Source organism: Dryas octopetala, chromosome 7, assembly GCF_963921425.1.
Source record: "Dryas octopetala chromosome 7, drDryOcto1.1, whole genome shotgun sequence".
Taxonomy (NCBI): Eukaryota; Viridiplantae; Streptophyta; class Magnoliopsida; order Rosales; family Rosaceae; genus Dryas; species Dryas octopetala.
This window is the reverse complement of record NC_141372.1, coordinates 12,605,062-12,628,812: the sequence shown is the minus strand read 5'-3', so window position 1 is coordinate 12,628,812 and position 23,751 is coordinate 12,605,062. Positions and strand designations below refer to the sequence as shown.

Genomic DNA, 23,751 nt, shown 5'->3' with positions numbered 1-23,751 from the left:
TACTATTTCTAATTTTTCCAGATTTATTGTACGTTAATAAATTCGTTTGCCACTGTTTTTAAAATGGACAAAATCAACTATTATTTCTAATTTTTCCAGATTTATTGTATGTTAATAAATTTGTTTGACACTGCTTTTAAAATCGGCAAAAACGCTTTTAGATTAGTAAAAACGTTTTTTATTGCGTTTCACATAAATAAATAAAAATACTTATGGGTTATAAAAACGCTTTTAAGTGCTTCTTCAAGAAGCACCTGTCAAGTGCTTCTTGACTTTCAAGTACTTTTGCATGAAGCACTTGAAGTTTTTATAAAAATTTATATGTGCTTATGAGCATAAACACTTCTAATAAAAGCGCTTCTAAGAAACAATGTCAAACGGGCCCATGTGTCTTATTTTTTCACCCATCTTATAATTTTACCTCCTTTTAAATTTTAAGAAATAATAATTCTCTTTTTTCATCGCCCAATGTCCTTAAAATACCCTTACTAATAATAGTAAATACTATTTACACCCAATTTCTTCCTCTATATTTCCTTTTTTCCATAAACCCTAAACTTTATTTAGTCACCAAATTTTAAACTCATATACAATCTTATACATACTCCTAGATCATATAGGAAGAGAGTGAAAGTGGAGGGGCATGGTTAAATCAACTCATAAAAGAATAAATCAAACAAAACAAACAAGACCTTTAATGTTAGGATGAAATTGTGAATAAAAGAAAAATCAAACAAAACAATTAAAAAACAAGAGGGATTTGGGAATATGAATGATGGAGACAAAATTAGATATTGGAAATATTATGTTAAAATCAGATTGTGAATAAATCTCTGTAGAAGAAAAAAAAATTATTGTTCATAAATCCAAAGTGATTTTTCTTGTATATTACAATGTGAAAGATGAAATGACAATTTTTATTTTAGGTCCGTTGATTTTAGGTACCAAATTATAATGTTTTTTCATTTTAACTACCAAAACATTTATGTTATTTTACTTTAGGTACTAAATTTCAGTTTAGGTACCAATTTTAAAAAACATGGTTATATCTAGCTGTGACTGTCTAACAGTCATAACTTTTTTATTGATTTTTTGTTTTTTCAATACTTGCAAGGCTTAAACTTTAATGTTTAGTTTTTGAGTTATATGACTTCATCCCCCAAGCCTAAATCAAAAGTATTAAACTCTTGAAAATTTTAAATTTTTATAAATTTGAAACAGTCACAGTTTAATCACAACTATGACTGTTCGACAGTCACAACTATATAACAAATTGATTTATGACATAATCCAAAATGTCTTACTCTAGGTTAGTACCTAAACTAAAAAAAATTAGTGGCTTGCTGCTTTATTGAAAAACTATTGATATTTGGTATTTAATCCTAATTTTCTATTTTATTTTTTTATGTGGGTGTAGAGAAGTGAATAAGTAGATTATCTTTTTTTTTTTTTACATAAGTCTTTAGAAGTTATTTAGATCCATTGATTTTAACTACTAAATTTCAATAACTTTTTAGTTTATGTACTAAAATTAAATAACATTTTAGATTAGGTACTAGTTGAAAAGTCAAATAAATTAATAAAGTAAAAGGTATTAGAATTTACAAATATTACATTACATGCCACTATAATAAAAAAATAAAAAAAATATTACATTAATTTATATTATATTGTATTAAAAAACAAAAATCAATCCAGTCACAACTTAACTGTGACTGTCTTGGTAAATTGAAATAGACAACTCACACCACTATACTATATATTATTTTGAGTAAAAGTATTATTTTGACCTCTATTTATACTATATTGTAATATAATTTTTCTAAAAAAAATTCAATTCAGTCACAATTTAACTGTGACTGTCTCACAACTTAAATGTGACTGTCGTTTAGTCACAACTAAATTTGAAGTTATGAGTGTCGTACAGTCACAACTAAATGTGAAGTTAAGACTATATTAGCAAATTTTCAAGATAATATAAAAGCCTCAAGGGCAATTTTGTCTAAACCTTATAAATTTTAACTAACACTCATCATATGTGGGCCAAAGGATAAAAATGTCAAATGGAAAAGACTCAAATTAAAGGGGCCAATATATTTGTGACCTAATCTAAAAAACTACATTTAAATTTGGTAGTTCAATTGAAATATTATATGGTCTTTATGCTATACAAAAAAATTATTGAAATTTGATATTTAATTCTAATTTTCTAAAGTTATTTTACAAAAATTAAATAAGTGATTAATAATTTTATGAAGTGGTGGGTGGGAAAAATAGACATAGAGGTTGAAATAATTGCACTCTAACATAAATTTATTGTATTTTCTTTTATCATTGTAACAAAAGATAGTAATGAAAGGTTAACAAAATCACACTATGTTTCGCTCATTTCATATCAAAAAGAAAAAAAAATCAAACTATATTTTGGCTCACCTTATTTTTTTTTCTATATATTATTTTTGAAGCTAAACTAACATAATAGCATATTAATCAAAAAATAATAATTTTGTTTTATTTCATTTTTCTTTGTTTTTTGACCATATTTCATTTTTCTTTGTTTAGTAAAGTGAAAGCCTGAAAGGTGAACAAAAGCCGTTGGTTTGTTGCTCAAGTGGAGCGTTGATGTTATTTGTCCTAACGCGCCAATTGGCATCCACGCGCGTCAGATTGGCATGTTTGGAATCTGGATGATGAACTGACAGGCTGCTCTGGGAAAGAATAGTCTAAGGAAGGACCACGCTTCTTACCGGTGAGTCCATGCATAGTGCCACGTGGCCATAAATGGCTATTCTGATTGATTTCCTAGCAGAATCAATTTTTGTCCTAATAGAAAATACAATAATTCGGTTAAAAAAATAAAGAAAAATACAAAAATTTAATCTCAGTTGACAGTGGTTGGTGTGTGTCAGTGTGACAGTGTGTGTATATAGCATTGTTGACTTTCAAACTGATGGGTTATGATTCAGCTTTCAAATTAAATCACAAGGCTACAAAAATCATTGTCCTTGATTGTTTTATAGTAGTCTATGTTTGGTAGTCATATTTATTTCTCTTTTTCTCTTATTTTTTGGTTTTTTTTTTTTTTTTTTTCTAATGAGCATTTTTATATTTCTCTCTTTTGTACTTTGAAGGATCAATGAACAACTGTTTTTGTTCATGTTAAAAGCTCTGCAGGTTCTATTTAAGACTTGGAACTTTTATGGTGCACTAGCTAGTTGGGTGGAGTCAACTGTGAGTAGTAATTTGGTCAATGAAACATATATAGTAAAGTTTGAAGTTTGGTACCATGATGATGATTTGACAGTATGTAACCACTGATCATCAACTCATCAAGGACAAGTTTTGACCAGATATGGATGTGAATATATCCACCTGATCAATATTGAATCTTATGGTTCATTAATGTAGGAGGGTGAAACAAGTCAAAGTCATGGCATACCATTAATTAAGTAGACACTAGCTATCTCATATCATGTTGTACTAGTTGTGACACCATTCTTAACTATATACTTCGAGTGTGTTTGACCTAATCTCATGTTCAATATGAGTATATGCTCAAGGGAGGAACCAAGAATTTTGGAAGGGGATTACTTAGCTATGATACTATCTTAAAGGCTAATGACTTTTGTTTTTTCTAGGTATAATTATACTATAATCTTCATACAAATAATGATCTATGTAAAATCTTTTAAATAAAACCTCATTTTTAACAAATTTTTACAATACATATATATATTAATTGAAAATATACAATAATACAACAAAAAAGAAACACATAATGTTGAATTTGATGCAAATTGTAGAACAAAAGAAGCGAGAACGTACCTATTAAAGTTGTAGTCGGGATCCTTAAGAGAATTGAAATTTTTTATTATTGAGTTTGAAACAATCAGCGAATTATTTTTCAATGTAAAATATTTATGCAGTATGCAAGAAGCTCAATTTTCATCTTGTTGCTTAAGTGTTGCTCATTTTTTATTATTCATGCAGTATAAAAGTACAAATGGTAATGCATCAATAGTACAAATGATAATGCATTAAGGTAAAAATGGCAATGCAAGTTATGAAGGGTAATATATCAAGGTATGATTGGTAATGCATCAAGGTACTAACGATAATGCATCAAAGTACAAATAGTAATGCATCAAAAAAACTGTTATATTTCAAATTTTCAATATAAAAAATATGGTACAGTGAAATAAATTGAAATTAATTTTCTCACTCTTCAATCTTCATCGATATTTTGTTGTTATTAAAGTTTTTAACCAAACAAACCTTTAAAAACTCCAAGCCCTCCAAAGCAGGCTTAAAAAGCAGACCATCTATGTGTGATAATCTAGGCCCTCAAAATGTCTTAAAGGAATCCTAGCCCTCCAACTAATATGGTTTGGTAGATCCAATTATGAAGTTGCTTTGTACTGTCATGCAAAGATTTTTTGTTAATTATATTTCAATGCGCACTGATCGCAGGCTAGCTTTCCTGATCAGCAATATATGCCAAACCAAAGTTACCAAACAAACAAAAAGTCAATCAACAAAAGGTCCACAAACTCGATGTACCCAAAATGAACGGCCAAGATGCACAACTAGAAAATAAGAAATATACTAATATGGTGCATAAATTTACAGGGGATAGAAACTCAATTACAAGAAGAAACCGACACTTCTGTTGTCGGATTCTCACATGAGTAATCTCTCGATCAATCAAACAACTGGATGACATAAACCCCACTTCGTGATTTTCAATTTTTATTAGTTTATTTTGGTGCCACTCAAAATGAAAAGAGCCAGACTGTGACAAGTTTTGATTTTTTAGGTCCTGGGATGGATCAGTTTATGGTGGTGTGAAGAGGCACAACCCCTTCACAAAAAGGGTGAGAAATTCAGTTTTCTGAGGTGGGTTTCTATCTTTGGCTATGGCGGATAAGCTTTGTTTGATGGCTTCTCATGGGTACCCCCATGGGCTTGTTTTGCACCAAGACCAGGCCATGGGCATCATCAAGGTAAAGTCAAGGTCTTGTAGTTGTAGCTTAGCTTATGAATTTATTGGCATGGTTTTTGGTTTGTTTATAAGATTTCTTTATAAAATTTATAATAAATTCATCTGGGGTTCATGTTTGATTTGTGATTTGGGCTGTTTACATATTAATCGAATTCAGTTGGTTGAGTTTATGTTGTATGTTTAGCTCGGGCATCATCAAGATAAAGTCAAGGTTTTTTAGCTTAGCTTATGAATTTATTGGCATGGTATTTGGATTGTTGATCAGATTTATTTATCTAACTTTTAATAAATTCATTGGGCTCATCTGGGGTTCATGTTTGTTTTTCGATTTGGGCTGTTTACATATTAATCAAATTCAGCTCGTTGAGTTTATGCTGTATGTTTAGCTCTATTTGGGGTTTTGATTTTTCTAGTTTTGTTTCATTTTGCTGAATGAAATTGAAGTTCAAGTCGAGATATTTGCTTATCTGTTTTTTTCAAAAATTAATCTTTGATAACACAGGATTTTCAACCCTTTCTGCCAAGTTATGGAGCAAGACATGAAATCACAAAAGTAGAATCTTTGAAATTGATGCCGAAGCAATGTGAGGAGCCATGGAAACCCACAAGTGGATTGTCAGAGTCTAACTGGTTTGCCAAGATTCGATCAGAAATTGAAAGGCCTTCACTCACTGACGTGCAAGGTATGCACCTCATTAGTTTTTGGTTGGATGCTGCTATTCTTTGAAAATCTCATTACCAACTTATATTGATTCCATTGCTGTTTGTTCTAATGAATTTATTTCAATTTTGTATGTCTTGTTCTGTTGTGGTTATAGCATGTAAAATTAAATTTAAAAGTTCTAGATTGGTGATATCTAAGTGTTTTTTGTCCATGTCCACTGTAACTTTCTATAAATGGTCGACTCATGCATCCCAAACCAATGCTAAATAAAGTAGAATAATTTAAGGTGGCATTATTACATCTCAGATTGCTCACCACCATAGGAGTAGAGTATTGGGATACGTGTGGCATGGTATATTTTGTTTCATTGCAAAGGTGCATCCTTAATATGTGTTTGTGTGTGGATGCATGCATATGTAAAATATAAGCATGATCCGAGTATGGGAATTGTTCCATTTGCCAACAATAAAGGATAGCCGAGTATGGGAAATGATCCGAGCATGTTTGTGTGTGTTTTTCTATCAATTGATGTCCATTTACAGGGGTGCAATGATGTAGAAGGTTGAGTGGGAGTGACTGAGTTAATTTATGAAACATTGGGGGCAGATTTTCAAACTTATTTTGTGTTATTGTCCGGACGGCATGCAAATAATGCTGCTAAATCCTTGTTGCATAGGCTATAATGAAATGTACTCTCTTCCCAATTTGTTGAATTGTCTCTTTTTCCTACTGATTACAGATGCTCATCCAGGCTCAATGCTGTTCAGCTTGGGAATTGCTGAACACTTCATAAAACGCGATAAAATGTTGCAGTTCCTCATGTCTGGAGAAAGTGAAGCAGAGGGAGGTGGAGTAGATATTACTTTACTATATGACTTGATGGGGTTACATGACACATGCCAACAGCCATTAATTCCTTCCCTTATCTACCCAAGTAGTGAGTTCAATACCCAGAAGCCTCTCTTGGACTTTGTGGGAGGTCTGGCCTGTAGTTCAAAGATTACAGTTCGGCCAGATGGTCGAGTCTTTTTCACAGGTACAGGAACTGAGATGAAGCATCTCCTTTCAGTCGTTGCTGAGTTTTACTCATTGGAAAACTCAATTGGTTGGAAAAGGCAGTCAGTGCTGGTTCCGCACTATAATAGGTATGCATGGATGCTTAGACCTGTTTTGGCTTGAAATTTGGCATCACTTGTATATTAGTCTGGCATCACCTATTTTACTGGATAACATACTATAAAACTCTTTGCCTAAAATACTACTCGACTATGATGAATATTCTCTATAATTGTCAAATTCTATCTGTATTTCAATTGTTCTCAATTTTCAGTGTTTTCTTTTTTCTCCTATAAAACATGACCTGACAATCGTTTTATGGACCAGGGTGGAGAGCAGGGAAGCAGGAGTTAATATTGATGGATCTCCTTTGATGATGCAAGTGACTACGGTTGCTCCTTTAAAGAGGTATATGACATGAACGTGATTTTAATTTTATTTTCCCTTTATATTGGCTCTCTCTTTAATGACTTCAACTTTCTTTCTTTGTTACTGTATGTTACCAGCATCTATCTGTCTAAGTGATATCACTTTCACGCTTACACTGAAATTTTCTATTGTCATTGATATTATTGGTCTCCAAACTTGTATGCTTGTTCTTCTACTTGAATCAGGACATGCTTATTAACTTTATGTCTGGTACCTTCTTAACAGTCCTGAAAAACTCAAGACAAAGGCGACGCCAAAGCAGAAGAACGGTAAAAAAGTAAGCAAAGATAGAGGTCTCTACAAGAGGAACTCTTTCCACGCCTGTGAGAGCCTTCTATCTTTAATGATTAACAGAAGGCAGCATGGGAAGTCGACAATTCATTCACTTAAAAAATCTGGCCCCGAGCTTCCCGAGCTTCTGACCCAGTTTTCTGCCAGTATTGCTGGAACCGGCTTGGCTGTCCTTGTCACCGTCCTCTGTAAAGTAGCTTGTGGGAGGGTACCCTTCTGTGCGTCCAAACTCATGAATACTGGAGTTGGTTTTGGGTTAGTTTGGCTTTCTTGGGCAGTGAATAAGCTGAGGGACACAATTGTCTATATCAGCAAGAATTCAAGGAAGGTGGGTCTAAAAGAAGAGGAAATAATGACGAAGGTGGAGAGAAGTGTGAATGAGATTTACTTCAGAGCTGCAGCATTGATGGCGGTGGCAGTGTTGAGGTTTGCTTGAGCATGCAATGAAGAATAGAAATTTTGGGAGATAGAGATGGTTTGAAGAACATTTGGCTAGATGGTGAACGATTGAATATATATGTGGTGGCCAAGTTGGTGATGATCAGAGAGGTGAAGCTTGTTGGGCATGAGGTGGTGTTCTTGAACTAGATATAATTGAAGGACTGATCTTTAAAAAGAAAAAAAAAAAATTCAAAACATGTCAGGGTTGACGTGAACCAGAGCTCCGTGATCTGAGCGCTGGCTGATGACCAGTCAACTGGTAGTAGTAGTAGTAGTATTAGTAGTAGTTCATATAGAATGTGAATTGATAGGATGGTAACATCGTAGTCTGTACCACATTACAATTTTGTGCATGAAACTCCCCTTATTATCTCTATGTATTTTAAATAACTTTTTAATTTGGTTATATAAGAAAAGTTTGAATAATAAATGTAATGACTAAATAATATGATAATAATGTATTATTATTACTTTATTTCCAACTGGCTTGTATCTTCTTTTTTTTTTTGGAGGTTGTACAAGTATGGGGTATACGTTCATTGTTATTATTATTATACTTTTTTTTTCTTTCAGTCACCCATTAATTATTTTAGGTTTACTGAGGCAAAATTTTTCTATTTTTGTTTTGGGCAATTACAAAGCAACTAGAAAAAAGGACAAAGAAAGCACAACAAAGAACAATCAGGCTTCCTGAGAGACAAGTGAAACTGAATTGAAAGGAGTGCGGCTATCAAACCAGAAGGAAAAAATGTCACAATATACATGATAAGTATATAACTGACGAACAGAAGTGATCCTGATCACATTATTGCCAGCCTTGGGAAAAACTAATGGGGGCTTTTTAACATGTACAAATGCACATCCACTTGAATTATAAAGGCAATATTTTGCCTTGCCAAGAACTCGAGAAGGGAGGAGCCTTTACCATTGAATGAAGTTACAAAAAAGAAAAAAGCTTTGCAATTGTACAACTACAATATCATATCGGTATGTCAACAAGATATTACTACCAAACCGACACCGATGGTGTTTCTCAAGGAAATTATTTGCAAACAAATCTAAGAAACAAAAACGAGAGACCCCAACCGGTTGACCACCTGCAAAGGTGCGAAATTTCCTTCTTAATTTACTCCGTGTTTTTCTAACAAATAATCTCATTGAGAATGCCTAAAACAAACACATAAAACTCAAATTATGTAACCAATCATGACATGAGCATGTTTTTCTAAGTGATGAGTTCTTTTGCTTCCTCCACCCCGTTTTCACTTATGAGCATACAGAAAGGGATTCAAGGTTCCGGCATTGGAAAATCTCAGCTCAGAGTACTTTTGAAACTACTCCTGCACCAACTGTTCTACCTCCCTCCCTTAAAGCAAATCTTTGTCCTGCCAAATGAACATAGGGAATGTTTAGCTTAAAAACTTAAAAACTCAGACTCAACAACTAGGTGACAAATATCACTAAGGATGAAAAGTAATAGATACACTGAAACTCTGGAAAGAAAAAACAATTCAAATTAATAAATAAACAAGCAAATGTTTAGCCTTCAGTGGCAGAGAACGGACCTGCTTCCAGAGGAACTGGTTGAATCAGCTCAAAAATAGCAGTCACGTTGTCTCCAGGCATAACCATCTTAACATTTTCAGGCAATTCTACTTTTCCGGTGATATCAGCAGTCCTCATATAAAACTGAGGCCTGTAGTTTGAGAAGAAGGCAGTATGGCGTCCACCTTCATCCTTTGTGAGCACATATATCTCTGCTTCAAACCTCTTGTGTGTTTTGACAGTTCCTGGCTTAGCAATTACCTATGCAATAGGAACAAATAAGTTAAGTACAACAGTCGGTGCCAAAACACAGATCAGTTTCCAAAACAATGGAAAAACCATTGCAAACTTATGGCATTCAAATAAAAAAGAACCACTAAATAATAATTTCCATAAGTCGAAACTAATTTTACACAAGTTATATAAAGTACTATAAAATCAAGAACACTTAAATTTCCATGTTGCAATTGAAACCACACACCTGTCCTCGTTGGATGTCTTCTCGTTTTAGACCTCGAAGAAGAAGACCCACATTGTCACCAGCCTAGTCAAGTGCACAAACCCATCATGAGATATATTTCCTGCTATTAAAAAAGCCTAGTATCTTGGAGAATGTTTAGAATCAGTAACTTACTTGCCCTTGATCCAAGATTTTCTTGAACATCTCAACACCAGTCACTGTGGATTTCATAGGAGCACCCTGAAAAAGAAAGTTCAAACTTAGGACCAGCCATTCTTAGAGTGGTATTTTACTATTTTATCCTCAAAGCTCTATATTGAAGATTAATGTCACCTAAGTTCAAAGTGTTATAGCACTGAAGGCCCCACTCATATGAGTTGCATAGTAAATCACCAACTAAAGAAATGCACAAGAACACTATGCAGCACCAAACAATTTAAAATTTTGATTCATACAGACCTGATTCAACCCCAGAATTTCAACTTCCTCACCAACTTTAATAGTCCCTTGTTCGACACGACCAGTGGCAACAGTTCCACGACCCTTCAACGCAGAAATGAAATTGATAAATGATAAATTCAGGATAATACGAATCAACTTTCTAGAAAAGCTTTAATAAAGTTTCATAATCAAAACAATAGTACTAGTAAAAAACAGTAATAAGGTTATTCCAAGAGAAATGTACTAGATGTTATGAACGAAATTACACACCGACTTTAGGACAATCCTTGTAACAAATTTCAGTGCTCTACAGAAATTAAGATTTAGGACTCTCTACATGTGCATAGCTAGATGCATGCCCAACTTACCTGAATTGAGAAAACATCTTCAATTGGCATTAGGAAAGGCTTGTCAAGTTGGCGTACAGGGTCAGGAATGTATTCATCCACAGAATCCATTAATTTCAAAATAGCCTTTTTGCCTATCTCTTCATTTGTGCCTTGTAAAGCCGACAGAGCCGAACCTCGGATGATCGGGATTTCATCCCCAGGGAACTTGTAGAAGCTAAGAAGCTCTGCCAGAAACATAAAGCAAATTGAAAAACTTTAAGTGAATATAAAGCTGTCTGCTAATAAAGTGATCTGTTAAATCTACTAACCACGGAGCTCCATTTCTACCAGCTCCAACAACTCTGGATCATCAACAGCATCAACTTTGTTGAGAAAACACACAAGTGATGGCACACCAACCTGTGCAATACATCCAACAAGACAATATATGCATCACTATACACCATAAATGCATGATATGAACAAATAAGGTTGATTTTCTTCGCAATCTGGTGAAAGTAAGATACCCACCTGGCGTGCAAGCAGAATGTGTTCCTTAGTTTGTGGCATAGGGCCATCAGGCGCGGATACAACTAGAATACCCCCATCCATTTGGGCAGCTCCAGTAATCATGTTCTGCGTATTAGTCATACATATCAGATGAATTTAAGCATATAGAAGACTACAATTATTCCATTAATTCAGAGCTTACTTTGACATAATCTGCATGTCCTGGGCAGTCCACATGTGCATAGTGTCTCTTAGTGGTTTCATACTCCACGTGAGCCTACAAAAGCAAGGCAAACTAAGTTAGGTGGAAAGAATATTTTGAGAAAATGAGTAAGAGAATCAATACAGTAGCTACAGTATTCTACAAATAGAAAAATGGCAAGCTGATAATCAAGAAAAACATACTAACCGTTGCAATTGTAATTCCTCTCTTTTTCTCTTCAGGAGCTTTATCAATTTCATCAAAGGCTACAGCCTTAGCTTTCCCTTCTTCTGCTAATACCTAAGAAAAATTCAAAACAATATTATTACAGAAAATCCTATTCAAACCAACTTATATCCCAATTTTTTCTTTCCAACTCTCCCACACGGTCCCAAAATAATATAGGTCCCCTTTCATGTGAGGGACGTGGGATAAACGTTGGGAAAGCAGTTCTCTATACCATCTTCTTTATAGGTTCTGTTTTAAGATGAAAAGACAGATATAAAAAAGTCTAGGAATATGCATAGAGAAACAAACAATACAATCAATGGCCAAACCTTTGTAATTGCAGCAGTCAGAGTTGTTTTTCCATGATCGACATGTCCAATCGTTCCCACATTCACATGAGGTTTTCTGTTGAGAAATCAAACACATATGCATGAAGAATGTGATTTTAATTACAAAACGAAAAACCCACATCCTATAATATTCAATCAAAATAAGTAACGAATAAAAGAATGATTCCAAATCCAATCAGCTAAAAATAATAAAAAAGGGTCAATTAAAAAGGTACAAATACAAATCTTAAAGTCAGTATTAGTTTAATTTTCCCACTACTGCGACCGTACTCTAATCAAAGTAACAAAACAACTGCGACCACCACAACACAAAGAAAAGAGTAACGCACACTACAGAGGATGAGTACTAACGTGCGTGTGAAGGTGGCCATGGATCTCCACCAAGGAATGGGGCTAAAAGATCGGTCATTTTCGAAAATGGATTCGGAGATGGAGGAGCCAGCGGTGACCGATCCTCGGCTGCACCAGTAGATTGGCGACGAGAACGGGACGATGCGCTTGGAGGTAGTGTTTCTGAGAGCGACCGAAGCCATTGAACTAAAGAAGAAGAAGCAGAAAGAGGGATTGGCTTCTCAGCCTTCACTCGCAGTGTGGCGGAGGCTTGAGGGTGTGACTGTGTGAGTGGTTTTGGGGGTTTAGCCGTTTAGGGCTTTTGGGGTTTTCTTCAGGGTTTTGCTGACGGGCTTTTGATTTGTAGACTGTAACAAACAACCAAGGACCCGTTTCACTCATACCCGGCCTGTCTTTTTAATCAAGCCAGGAGACGACATGTCACTTGTTCAAGAATTAAACCATCCAACGATGTGTCGTTCAATTGGGATGCTACAATTGCTGTCTAGTCATCAACAACCAAATTTTTTACATACAATTGCTGTATACATCTCTCTCTCTCTCTCTCTCTCTCTCTCTCTCTCTCTCTCTCTTTCATAGCCTCACACAATACGTATATGCTATAGAATTAAGAAAATTGATCCTCTAATCAAATTTTTTATATATATAACGATTCTCTCACAATAACTGATCACGTGACTAATGCGTGAATGTAAGTTGTGAATTAAACTTAGTATTCTCCTCTCTTATGACACCTAAAGTTTCTAGTGTCACTACTAGATGTTTAAATTGTTTCTTGTGTTTGAAAAAATGTGAAATTATAGAGATTAAAATAAGAAATAAGAAAGTTTATTAAGAAGTTGAGTTTGTATAAGCATGGAAAAGGAAAATAGTCAAATAGAAGTATGGATTAGGAAAAAAAAACAAAGTCTTGAATCAGTAGAGAAGATTGATATATTGTACATAAAAATCTAGATGTTTGGATGCTTGGATCATCTCCAAGTTGAGGCTTGTAGTTGAGGGCTAAGTGTTACCATATTCTGCTATAATCTCAATTTCAGGCTTTCAAACTTACAAGACACCCTATGGCCATATCTCACCAAACTGTATTTCTAACTCCAGGCCTGCCCACTTTGAGCACCTTATATATGAAACATTGTTTCAAGCCCTCTTCAATTGCCATGGCTCTGAAAGTCTCCACCCTTCAATTACTAGCCTTAGTATCTGCACTCTTGCCTCTAACTACCCCCATCAATCTCACTTATCCGGCAGTTTTTAACTTTGGCGATTCGAATTCAGACACCGGGGGCCTTCATGCCGGAGTTGCTTTTCCCATTAAACGTTTCTGCAATGGCTATTTGATCATTGATTATTTAAGTAAAGCATGCATCTTTGTTGTTACCTATTTATATGTTTATAACATGGTTTACAAAGACATGTTTGGCATGTTACAATTTTACTTTATTTGCAGTGAATGCAATGGACCAACCATTTCTGAATCCATACTTGGACTCTGTTGGTGCACCAAGTTTCCAAACAGGATGTAATTTTGCCACTGGAGGCTCTACTATTCTTCCAGCCAATGCAGCTTCAGTAAGCCCTTTTTCCCTTGGAATTCAGGTGGCTCAATTTGTCATATTCAAGGCTCGAGCTCTTCAATTACTAGCTAAAGGTACTAACAATGTACATGTACATGCCTCATGTGCTGAGACTTGGTTTCTACTTTGTATTTTTGTAATGTGGAATTTACAGTTTACTGATTAGAATTTGGGTTGTGGGATTTAGACAAGAAGTTTCAACTAGTCCTCCCTTTTGAAGATTATTTCAAGCAGGGCCTGTACACTTTGGATGTGGGACAGAATGATCTTGATGGTGCATTTAACAGAAAATCAGAAGACCAAGTAGTTGCTTTTATCCCAACTATTCTGACAGAATTTGAGACTGGAATTGAGGTATTTATGTCCCTCTCTTTTCCTATTCAGAATTAGTACAGTAGATTAAATTAATCAACCCACTAATGAAGAGCCAAATCTTAACAACAACTATTTTCTTTTGAAGAAACTATACAATCAAGGAGCTAGGAACTTTTGGGTTCATAACACAGGTCCACTAGGATGCCTACCAAGAATTATTGCAACATTTGGGAAAGACCCATCACAGCTCAACCAGCTTGGATGTGTTGCTTCACACAACCATGCTGCTACTGTTTTCAATGCACAGCTACATGATCTTTGTTTCAAGTTTCAGAGGAAATTCCCTGAAGCTAATGTCACTTACATTGACATCTTCAAAATAAAGTTGGACCTCATCACCAACTATACTCAATATGGTAAGCTGTCCTTGGCTATTTTTCTCACAACTTTGATCTTTCACTTTGTTTTGCCTTGATAACATGAATGTTGTTGTGTTTCAGGATTCAAACAGCCCATAGCTGCTTGCTGTGGGTATGGTGGTCTGCCATTAAACTTTGATAATCGGATTGGTTGTGGCCAAACCAAGAATCTAAATGGGACTGTGGTCACTGCAACACCATGCACTAATCCAGCAGAGTATGTGAATTGGGATGGGAATCATTATACTCAGGCTGCAAATCAATATGTGACATCCCAGATATTGACAGGAAATTACTCAGACCCACTTCACCTTCTTCCATTGAATGCAAAATTTCTTATGGGATCCAACTCCCAACTTGTACAAGTATGAACCCAAAAACAATTTAATAAAGTCACATAGCACCAAATCAAGTTGACATTTTTCATTTTCTTTTGGTTACAAGTGAAGGCCAAAGGGAAGAGGGATTCTAACTCTGACCTTGAATGTAAGTGTAAATGTTTTCACTCACTAAATCTACAAACCTCACTAAATATATATATATTTTTTTTTCTTAAGTCACATACTCCCCTACAAAAAAATTTGGGTGAGTCCACAATGATACCATATCATAATGCTGACGTGATCTGAATATCTCACCCAAACTCCAACTATTGGGATCAAACTTGGTTCCACCTTCATCATCAAATATGCTCAATCTTAACTTACTTTTTCCAAACTCGAACTTCACTTCACTTGTTGATGAAATCAATTAATTAAGCTTTAACAACCTAAATTCAAGTTTAAACTCGACTTGAATACAAATATAAACATTGATATCTAATATTTATTAATGAAAATTAAAAGTTGAAGTTCAATTATTTAGTATTTTATTTGGTTATGTTAGGGAGTATAGGATAGTTAGCCGACACACGCAGGCAGTGGATCAATAGCAACACCCAACCCACCCATTTCTTGTCCCTTCACTTCCTTCGCCCTTTCCAATACTCCTCGTATCTGATTCTTTCTCCCCGATTTCCATTCCCATTTTCTTTTTCTTTTTAAATTTCCCGGAACCCAAACAGAAAATTAGAGAACCCTTTCTTTGGGGTTTCCTATTTCCCTCCAATTTCATTGATCATTTCCCTTCTCATCCCGAAATCCCTAACTCCCAATTATTTTGATTTCCCATATCAAATTCGTCATAAGAGCAATTTTTCATGTGTTTTATCTTTCAGTGTGTATATATATGATGGAGAGAAGTAGCAGCAAGGGTTTGGGATTAGGGTTTTGATTATTGACAGTTGAGGTTGTTAAAGATGTTACCTTGGGGTGGAGTAAGCTGTTGTTTGAGTGCAGCCGCTCTTTACCTTCTTGGCAGGAGCAGTGGCAGGTCAGTTTATGCCCCATTTTCTAGAACTTTATTTTAAGCACAGCATAGTAGCAATTAATTAGACATTTCGAAGTTCTGAAGCACCCTTTTTACTTTTAAGTTATTGCAGAAATTATAATTTTTGGGGGGGTAACTCATTGGGTGTTTTGTGATTTTACAGGGATGCAGATATTCTTAAATCGGCCACTCGGATTAATCAGTTGAAGGAATTGGGTATGTTTTTTTTTTTTTTTTTTAATATTCTAGTTTGGCGCCTTTTTTTCTTATAAAGGTATTAAATACATCTACTTAAAAGAGTTAATGATGTCCCTCATTTGCTTGGATTTCTTTCCCAAATAACAATTTGTCTTCTTTCACTTTTCAGCAAAATTGTTGGATTCCGAGTGTATAATACCATTGGTTGTTGCAATTTCTGGAAGAGTTAGCTCTGAAGCCCCCATCACCTGTGAGTTCAGTGGTTTACGAGGTGTAGTTGTGGAGGAAACGGTACACAAATTGTAACTCTTAAGAGAGATAGTTTGGATGCTTTTTTCTTAGTGGTGCTTTTTTCTTAGTGGTGTTTTTTTTGTCCTGGGTAATTGATAAGTAACAATCTTGTTTTTATCTTCTTTAGGCAGAACAACATTTTTTGAAACACAATGATGCTGGATCATGGATACAGGATTCTGCTTTGATGCTATCAATGAGTAAAGAAGTCCCCTGGTATTTGGTGAGGAATTGTTGTGCTCTCACTCATGAAAGTGTGCAACCATGATGTATTTGTGATTTGGTCTTCTGTGAGAGACTTCTGCATGTTCATTGTTCTGCTTGATTGAGTAAATATATTTTCGGTTCACTTGGTGTTGAAAGTCGGCTAACAGGATATGATGGTGGTTCCTTTATTCTGTATAGGATGATGGGACTGGTCGTGTACATGTGGTGGGAGCTCGAGGTGCCACAGGCTTTGTATTGCCAGTTGCAAGTGAGGTATTTGAAGAGTCAGGGCGATCCCTTGTACGTGGGACATTAGATTATCTCCAAGGCCTCAAGGTTTGCCTTTCTTATTAATTTCTATATCTGAGAGGACTTCATTGGTTCAACTAATATGATGGCTGTTTTTTCGTAGATGCTTGGAGTCAAACGAATTGAGCGTGTACTTCCAACTGGTACTTCTTTGAGTGTTGTTGGTGAGGTATGTTGTAGTTTAAATTATACTGGGAGTACTCGATATCATTTTAACATACAAATAGTCTTAAAGCTAACTAATAACAATTAGTATTCAGATAATATACATCTTTTTGCATGTAGAATTGCATCATATACCAATGCTTTTAGTCTGATATACTACCAAAATGTACTTAGGTTGGATGATGTGCATGTATGTAATCCAACCACATTGATGTTTTCCAAGGATAAGCCTTGTACCTTAGATGAACTTGTTATGGTATACACTCTTATAAATGGCTTTAAGTTGTAGTTAATAAACATAACCCTATTTATGTGTAGGAAGCTCTTTGATTTTGTTTACTCATTTATATACTATCTCTTATTGTTTTAAATTTATGTTCAGGCTGTCAAAGATGACATTGGTACCATTCGGATTCAACGACCGCACAAAGGGCCGTTTTATGTCTCTCCCAAAACCATTGATCAGCTCATTGCAAACCTTGGAAAATGGGCAAGGTTGTTTATTGATGCCTGAATGCATACAGACATGGTGTGTGCATGTGTATGGGCAGGCGCACACTTGTGTTTGCATGTGTGCACTGCTCATGTGCATCTTCATGTGTGCTTTTTCTGAAGTCTAATTAATATATATGTCTTTACCAGGTGGTACAAATATGCATCTTTGGGTTTGACCGTGTTTGGTGTTTACTTGATTGCTAAGCATTCTATTCGATGCTTCATGGAAAGAAAGCGGCGTTGGGAATTGCAGCGAAGGTAAGTTTCGCCCAAGTTTGTCATGTTTACTTGGACACTGACTGCAAGTGAGGAGTCACTGATAATAGATTATCTAAAGGAAAAACAGCATATGTTTTTGTCACTCATAAAAATATGCCACCTGTTCCATAAGTGCATTGTTAAGCTCAGTTTATTTAAGACCATATATTTTCCATTATTTCTTCCGTCTGTCAAGACAAATGGATAATGAAATTTCCTGTCCCAGCAGGGTTCTGGCTGCAGCTGCTAAAAGATCTGGGGAAGATAATGAAGGTATATTGCTGAGTGTCCTAATTACAATGATATTTGCAATATATGCTCGAAAATGTACTGAAAGGCGTTAACCTTTTTCTCCCAGGTTCAAATGAAATGGCTGATATTGTATCCGATGGTACCAAGAGAGACCGTATGCTGCCTGATTTATGTGTGATATGCCTTGAGCAGGAGTATAATGCTGTTTTTGTCCCGTAAGAACTACCTTTTAAGCATTTGATTGGCCATTTAATTTATTCCTTCATAAATTTAGCACATGGCTGACTTATTTATTTTGTCAGGTGTGGTCATATGTGCTGTTGCACGACTTGCTCCTTGCACCTGACCAGTTGTCCTCTCTGCCGGCGACGAATTGATCAGGTGGTGAAGACTTTCCGACATTGAGATTCTACTTCAAATGTTTTTAGCTGTTGTAGTAGATGAAGAATTCTGAAAATCTCGATGATTGGATCACATTTTCAAGAATCTGAAGGCCTATATTGTTCTTCACACTGCTGGCAATTTCACTTTGTTACGTGGTGCAACCCTGCGCCCCTCCCAACTTTTGCTTGTGAGTAAATTTGCAATTCTATATATTTTCTTTCCAATTTTTTTTTTTTTTATAGGAGTTTCCTCGATTAATTTTTGTACTGTCTCTGGGTTATTGAAACTGTAAATGATTAACTGGTAGACATCCTTGTATCCTTGTAAATTTATGTGTATCTATATAAATTATGGCCTTATTTGCTTGTTATGATTTTTGTTGCTTGGAAATGTTTTTTATTTGTCTTGATTTTGTTGTTTCTAGTTTTTCATTGCCTCTGGATTAGAGATGCATTCGTGCTGTAAAATATCCATAGGGCTTTTTGGTTGGGCCAAGTGTGCTTATAAAATGGGAGTAGCCCATTTCAGTCCCCATTCTGGGTTGGAATGAAAGACTTCAAATGATGTTCTTTTTCTCTGTTAGCGAGTGTACATCAGTAGTTGCATTTGCTGAGTCTTTCTTTGTTTCCAAGTAACTGGATTAACATCAATGCTTTAAATCAAATGGTGATTCTTCATATATTTAGGAAATAATTAAGAGATATTAACTGGATTTAATGATACTCCAAATCAAATAGTAATTTGATTGATAGCATTAAAAAGAAAAAACAGAAAAAGCATTGGAGTCAACAGACAAGAGATGACAAGTTGTGTTATGGATCACGAGTCAGCCCAGCCCGCTAAGAATTTGGGTTACGAATTGAACACGTGGCAGCCCATGTTAGCCAAAATGGCGGGTGTAAAGGTTCACGCCAAAAAGTAGAAGCCTGAAGCCTTATATATATTTGGAGAGGGAACCCTAACTTGAAGGCTAAGGAAACTCAATTTCCAGTTCCAGATTTCGGTTTCAACCAGAGAGCCGACAGAGGAGGAAAGGAATTAAGAAATGGCTGGAAATTCAGGGAAATTGCTGGGTACTTTCATGATGATCGATGATGATTATGTTTATGTGATTATGAATTTATGATTATGATTGATGATGATGATGATGATGATGATGATGATGTGATGCATGATGAGTGTCTTGACGTTTTGGTTGTAGATACTGATAAATTATGAAAAAGTAGCCAACTGTGTAAACTTTATATTGAGTAAATCGATCGACTCAATTCATAAATTTAAAACCTAGAACTCTATGATTCTCACAATTACTTAAGACGAAAATTTAATTAATCATAAATACATATCTTGATCTATGAGAGCAACCTTAAAATAAAGTAAGATGAATGTCTTAACCAATTCGTAGACGAACCGTTGGTGTAGGGAAAAAGGTTTCTATGGGCCTCTTTGCACGATAAAACCCTAAGATGACCAGTTACCTAATGTAACCTAAATTACTTTTATCAAACTACTTCTCTTATAAGCCCTTGGGATTAGTCCAAGTGGTGAGGGTGAATAAGATAAGGGTTAGGATTAGGCTAGATCTAGGGTTTGATTCCCTCCAATGTAACAAAAAAAAAAAACTATTTCTCTTATTTGACCAATAGAATTTCCCAAATAATGTTTTAATAAACTCTTATATGTCAAACAAGCTACATTGTGAGCCATAAAGAATATTAATAAAAATATTCTTATAAACTGGATATACAAACTATGTTGCATTTTAAGACACACACGGTTACAATTTAGTTGTCCACATTGAACCACTCATTTGATTTGAAATCTAACCTGTATGTCTGTATTCCAGATATGATTCCTCAAAAACATTTTCTCAAAATGTTGAGTTAACAGATCCCATCACAATGAAATGCTTGCAAAGTTTGTAGTTGGTAGTCATTTCAAGTCACAACCCAAGGGAGCTAACATGGATGATTAGTCCTTAATTAAGCGAATCCCAAAACGATATCCAAGATTTTAGGAGACTTAATCTTTCATATATTGTTCTTGTTTAGCATGGATAAGGAGAAGCCATAGCTGTAAGGCACATAGAAATCAATGATACGAATGTCCGAAGCACATGCAACAATGCACCTAAGACAACATGAAACACAAGAAGATGTGGACTTGGCATGCAATTCGTGTAATTACTTGGTTCATTCATCTCAACACAAAAATTTGGGGTGCAGAAAGCTCTGCAAAAGGTATCACAACATGTAACTTCTAGTGTTTGCATTGCATATTCTTCCACAGCTTCTAATATTGTGACAAAATGGGAAGTCCAGGTGCCACATTGAATGGTTCTGATTTTAGCTATAATAATTTCTCGAAGCAATATAAATTTAGATTATAATGGGATTGGTCAATTAATTAATTATACATTCTCCTTTAGTTTTGTTTTTTGGGAATTAACTTTAAAGGTGTATGATGATGAATATTGCATCGATCTCAACTAGGCTAAACAGCTGCAGGAAGTTATAGTTGAGTAAATTTTTTTGTTTTTGTGTCCAAATCTCTTTAAAAAGAATTTCGAGACTTCAAATTAGGGTCGTTTGTTTAATTGCATTTTCTTTCTCACACCAAAGAAGACAAGTTAAAAACCAACTGAACCTATCATATTCATATGAAACCATCCATTTCTTGCTTCAGCTAATAATATACAGGAATTGTCACAATGATATTTGGCCCTACTGGCCCTGGGTATATAAAATGGGACTGACCCACTTGAGGTCCCCATTCTGGAATGAAGGGAAGTCTTCATTGAGGCATGACTTCATCACCAAATAGATCATCAAGATACACTTTACTACAAAGTCTTAGATTTTCTTTTTTTGATCAACTACTTTTTCCATTTTTTCCATCAAAGTCTTAGATATTTCAAGGGGTTCACATTATAGTTATGGAATTGCTGGTTTTTATGTTGTATTATGAGGTTACTTTAAAAGCATTTTCCTCATTTCAAAAGTTTTGTATTCTGATTATTCCATTTCAAAAGGATTCGATCTCTTTCTGAGAATTTTACTTGGAGAGAAAGCAAGGAAAAAAGAGTGAATAACTCACTGAATTGTCAAAAGCTAGTTTAAGTTTCTTCCTTGATATTGTTTGTCACCACTCACCAGGCAGCTAGCAAAAGTATGATTCTTTGAAGCTTCTTAAGTGTGAGAGCATCACCGGCTATAGGAGCTAGATTCCTGTAATTAAGGGTCAATATGTTCATTTATAGATAGATGCTAATCTCAACTTGTCATCTACCCAAAATGCATCATGCATATCTTATTATAATCCCATTTCCTTGTCCAACTAAAGCTGTCAAAAGTAATTGTGGAAACCAGATAAAGATTTATCCTTTACTTGTGAATGCATGCTTTGTTAGTGGTACTTTTTGGATTCTAATTTCCGTAGAAAATAAGGGCACATAAAGCACATGAGAATATGATCCCAAAGATTAATAATGTCACCCAAATTTGACAAACTACTTCTCTTTTGTGACTAGAGACTAGCCATTAGATTTAGGGTTTCAGGTACATGGGGTGTTATAATGCATAAATACCACCCTTCTCTGGTCCTCAGAGACTTGCATGCACTTCACTCTGAGTCTTGATGGAAAAGAAAGGCAATGCTACTACTACTACCACTCCTCCAGACTCCATGGGAGTGTGTGAGAAAATCTTCAATGCCATTACAATTAGTCCTGCTTTTCGTACAATTCGCCAAATCACACATTTCCCACAAGACTCTGCATCTCCCTCTCCTGCTAGAGACACTTCACATGCTGCAGTGAAAACCATTGTTATCCAAAGCAAGCCTCAAGCCCCAGCCAAAAGTAGTGAAGCAGCAGAGAAAGTGACTCAGGTCCCCATCAAGTTTGAAGCATCACATGTCTATCTTCAGAAGATAAACAAAACCACAAATGTTGATACCCCAGTCCAAGAAAAGCCCAAGCCCAAGGAAGACTTGGCCCAAAAGAAGGTAATTGGTGTTGACCACAGTCATGGCCAAGAAGCCAAGGAGGAGAAGCACAAGAAGCCCAAGTACTACTCCAAGTCTGAGTCACCAGTAAAAGGAGCTTCTGATGTGAATGTGGATGACACATTTTCTGAATATATCAACCGGGCAAAGAATAAGATTAGAACCTTGTCATCAAAGAAGATATCAGAACGACCAGATGATGATTATGATGATTATGTGAATGGTGGAAAGAGAAAAGAAAGCATAAAAGACCATTTCTCTGATTACATTCATCGTGTAAGGAACAAGTTCAAATCTACACCCTCAAATCTTGGGACTGGAAACAACATCTCCTTTAAGCGAGAGTAGGAGATAATTAATTAATGGAGGATGGTATTCAAAGTTTATTTGGTTTTTGGGTTTTGAAAAATAATGGTGGTCTTGTTTGTGATTGATTAATTGTTGGGAAGTACATGATGATGATCTTCCTAATTGTGTGTGCATGCATAAGATAAACATGTTAATTATGTGAGCTACATATAATCTGGTTATGTATGTTATACTTCAGTTGGTGGTTGCTATTTGATTATTTTGTGCATTTATATTGGCTTGTAATGCAATACCAATTATGGTTAGCAATTAACAACATATAAAGAGTCCCAAATAAAGGTCCATGTGAATGGACTAAACAAATTAACAGACAGATGAGTATTAAAAAGGGTTTGAAAGGTTGGGTTTGGATTCACAGAGCCCAGCTCAAGCCAACCCATTGGTCCTCCTCACTCTAAGTCACTAGGGCCAGGCTACACCCAATTTCATGGACATGTCTAAAAACAGGGGCCCAACTACCATATCTTTGAGAATATACATTCAACAATTAAAATCTTCATAACCTTCATTTGTTGTAAATATCATAAATATGTAGCTGTCTATTATCATGTTTATCATTATTTCTGTATTTATCTAGAGTAAATTGTATAGATAATTGAGAAGATTCCAACTCAATATAAAATAGGAGACCTTAAGGGCTTATCCCTAGTCATCCATGAGCCTATAAATAGAGGCCTTATATAAATAAGAAATACACTTTAAATTCTTCCTACTTCTTTATCTGGTTTTATCTATATTTGTCTTTAATTTATAACAATAGTTATAATAGAAGGGTCGGTATTTTAGTCTAAGTACAATGATAAAACAGACTACATGCTTAAAAATATGATAACCCAGCTC

The 23,751-nt window shown here is 35.2% G+C and overlaps 5 protein-coding genes across 5 annotated transcripts; 4 read left to right on the top strand and 1 right to left on the bottom strand.

The window, feature by feature from the left end:
• The first annotated feature begins 4,781 nt into the window (after positions 1-4,781).
• Positions 4,782-8,313, top strand: LOC147279806 (uncharacterized). Its single transcript, XM_086252376.1, has 5 exons — positions 4,782-5,003; positions 5,505-5,685; positions 6,406-6,811; positions 7,050-7,130; positions 7,377-8,313. Exons 1-5 carry the CDS (start codon positions 4,917-4,919, stop codon positions 7,876-7,878), a joined length of 1,257 nt encoding a protein of 418 aa, XP_086108502.1. The 5' UTR covers positions 4,782-4,916; the 3' UTR covers positions 7,879-8,313.
• Positions 8,314-8,786: 473 nt separating this feature from the next.
• Positions 8,787-12,624, bottom strand: LOC147279805 (GTP binding Elongation factor Tu family protein). The gene is made up of 12 exons (XM_086252374.1): positions 12,300-12,624; positions 11,928-12,003; positions 11,578-11,670; positions 11,371-11,445; positions 11,190-11,294; positions 10,988-11,078; positions 10,698-10,903; positions 10,348-10,431; positions 10,063-10,128; positions 9,910-9,972; positions 9,449-9,689; positions 8,787-9,268 (listed from the first exon to the last, which is right to left on the bottom strand). The coding sequence occupies exons 1-12, from the start codon at positions 12,479-12,481 to the stop codon at positions 9,201-9,203; spliced, it is 1,350 nt and encodes a 449-aa protein (XP_086108500.1). The 5' UTR covers positions 12,482-12,624; the 3' UTR covers positions 8,787-9,200.
• An 835-nt stretch (positions 12,625-13,459) lies between these two features.
• Positions 13,460-14,986, top strand: LOC147279804 (GDSL esterase/lipase At1g54790-like). The gene is made up of 5 exons (XM_086252377.1): positions 13,460-13,655; positions 13,750-13,950; positions 14,064-14,230; positions 14,337-14,607; positions 14,692-14,986. Exons 1-5 carry the CDS (start codon positions 13,460-13,462, stop codon positions 14,979-14,981), a joined length of 1,125 nt encoding a protein of 374 aa, XP_086108503.1. The 3' UTR covers positions 14,982-14,986.
• Positions 14,987-15,541: 555 nt separating this feature from the next.
• On the top strand, positions 15,542-18,894 carry DAL1 (E3 Ubiquitin ligase family protein). The gene is made up of 11 exons (XM_086252378.1): positions 15,542-15,981; positions 16,142-16,194; positions 16,346-16,467; positions 16,595-16,690; positions 16,873-17,010; positions 17,087-17,152; positions 17,531-17,643; positions 17,791-17,901; positions 18,131-18,174; positions 18,260-18,368; positions 18,456-18,894. Exons 1-11 carry the CDS (start codon positions 15,908-15,910, stop codon positions 18,556-18,558), a joined length of 1,029 nt encoding a protein of 342 aa, XP_086108504.1. The 5' UTR covers positions 15,542-15,907; the 3' UTR covers positions 18,559-18,894.
• A 2,586-nt stretch (positions 18,895-21,480) lies between these two features.
• On the top strand, positions 21,481-23,099 carry LOC147279802 (uncharacterized). The gene has a single exon (XM_086252427.1). It carries the CDS (start codon positions 22,174-22,176, stop codon positions 22,888-22,890), a length of 717 nt encoding a protein of 238 aa, XP_086108553.1. The 5' UTR covers positions 21,481-22,173; the 3' UTR covers positions 22,891-23,099.
• Positions 23,100-23,751: the final 652 nt, after the last annotated feature.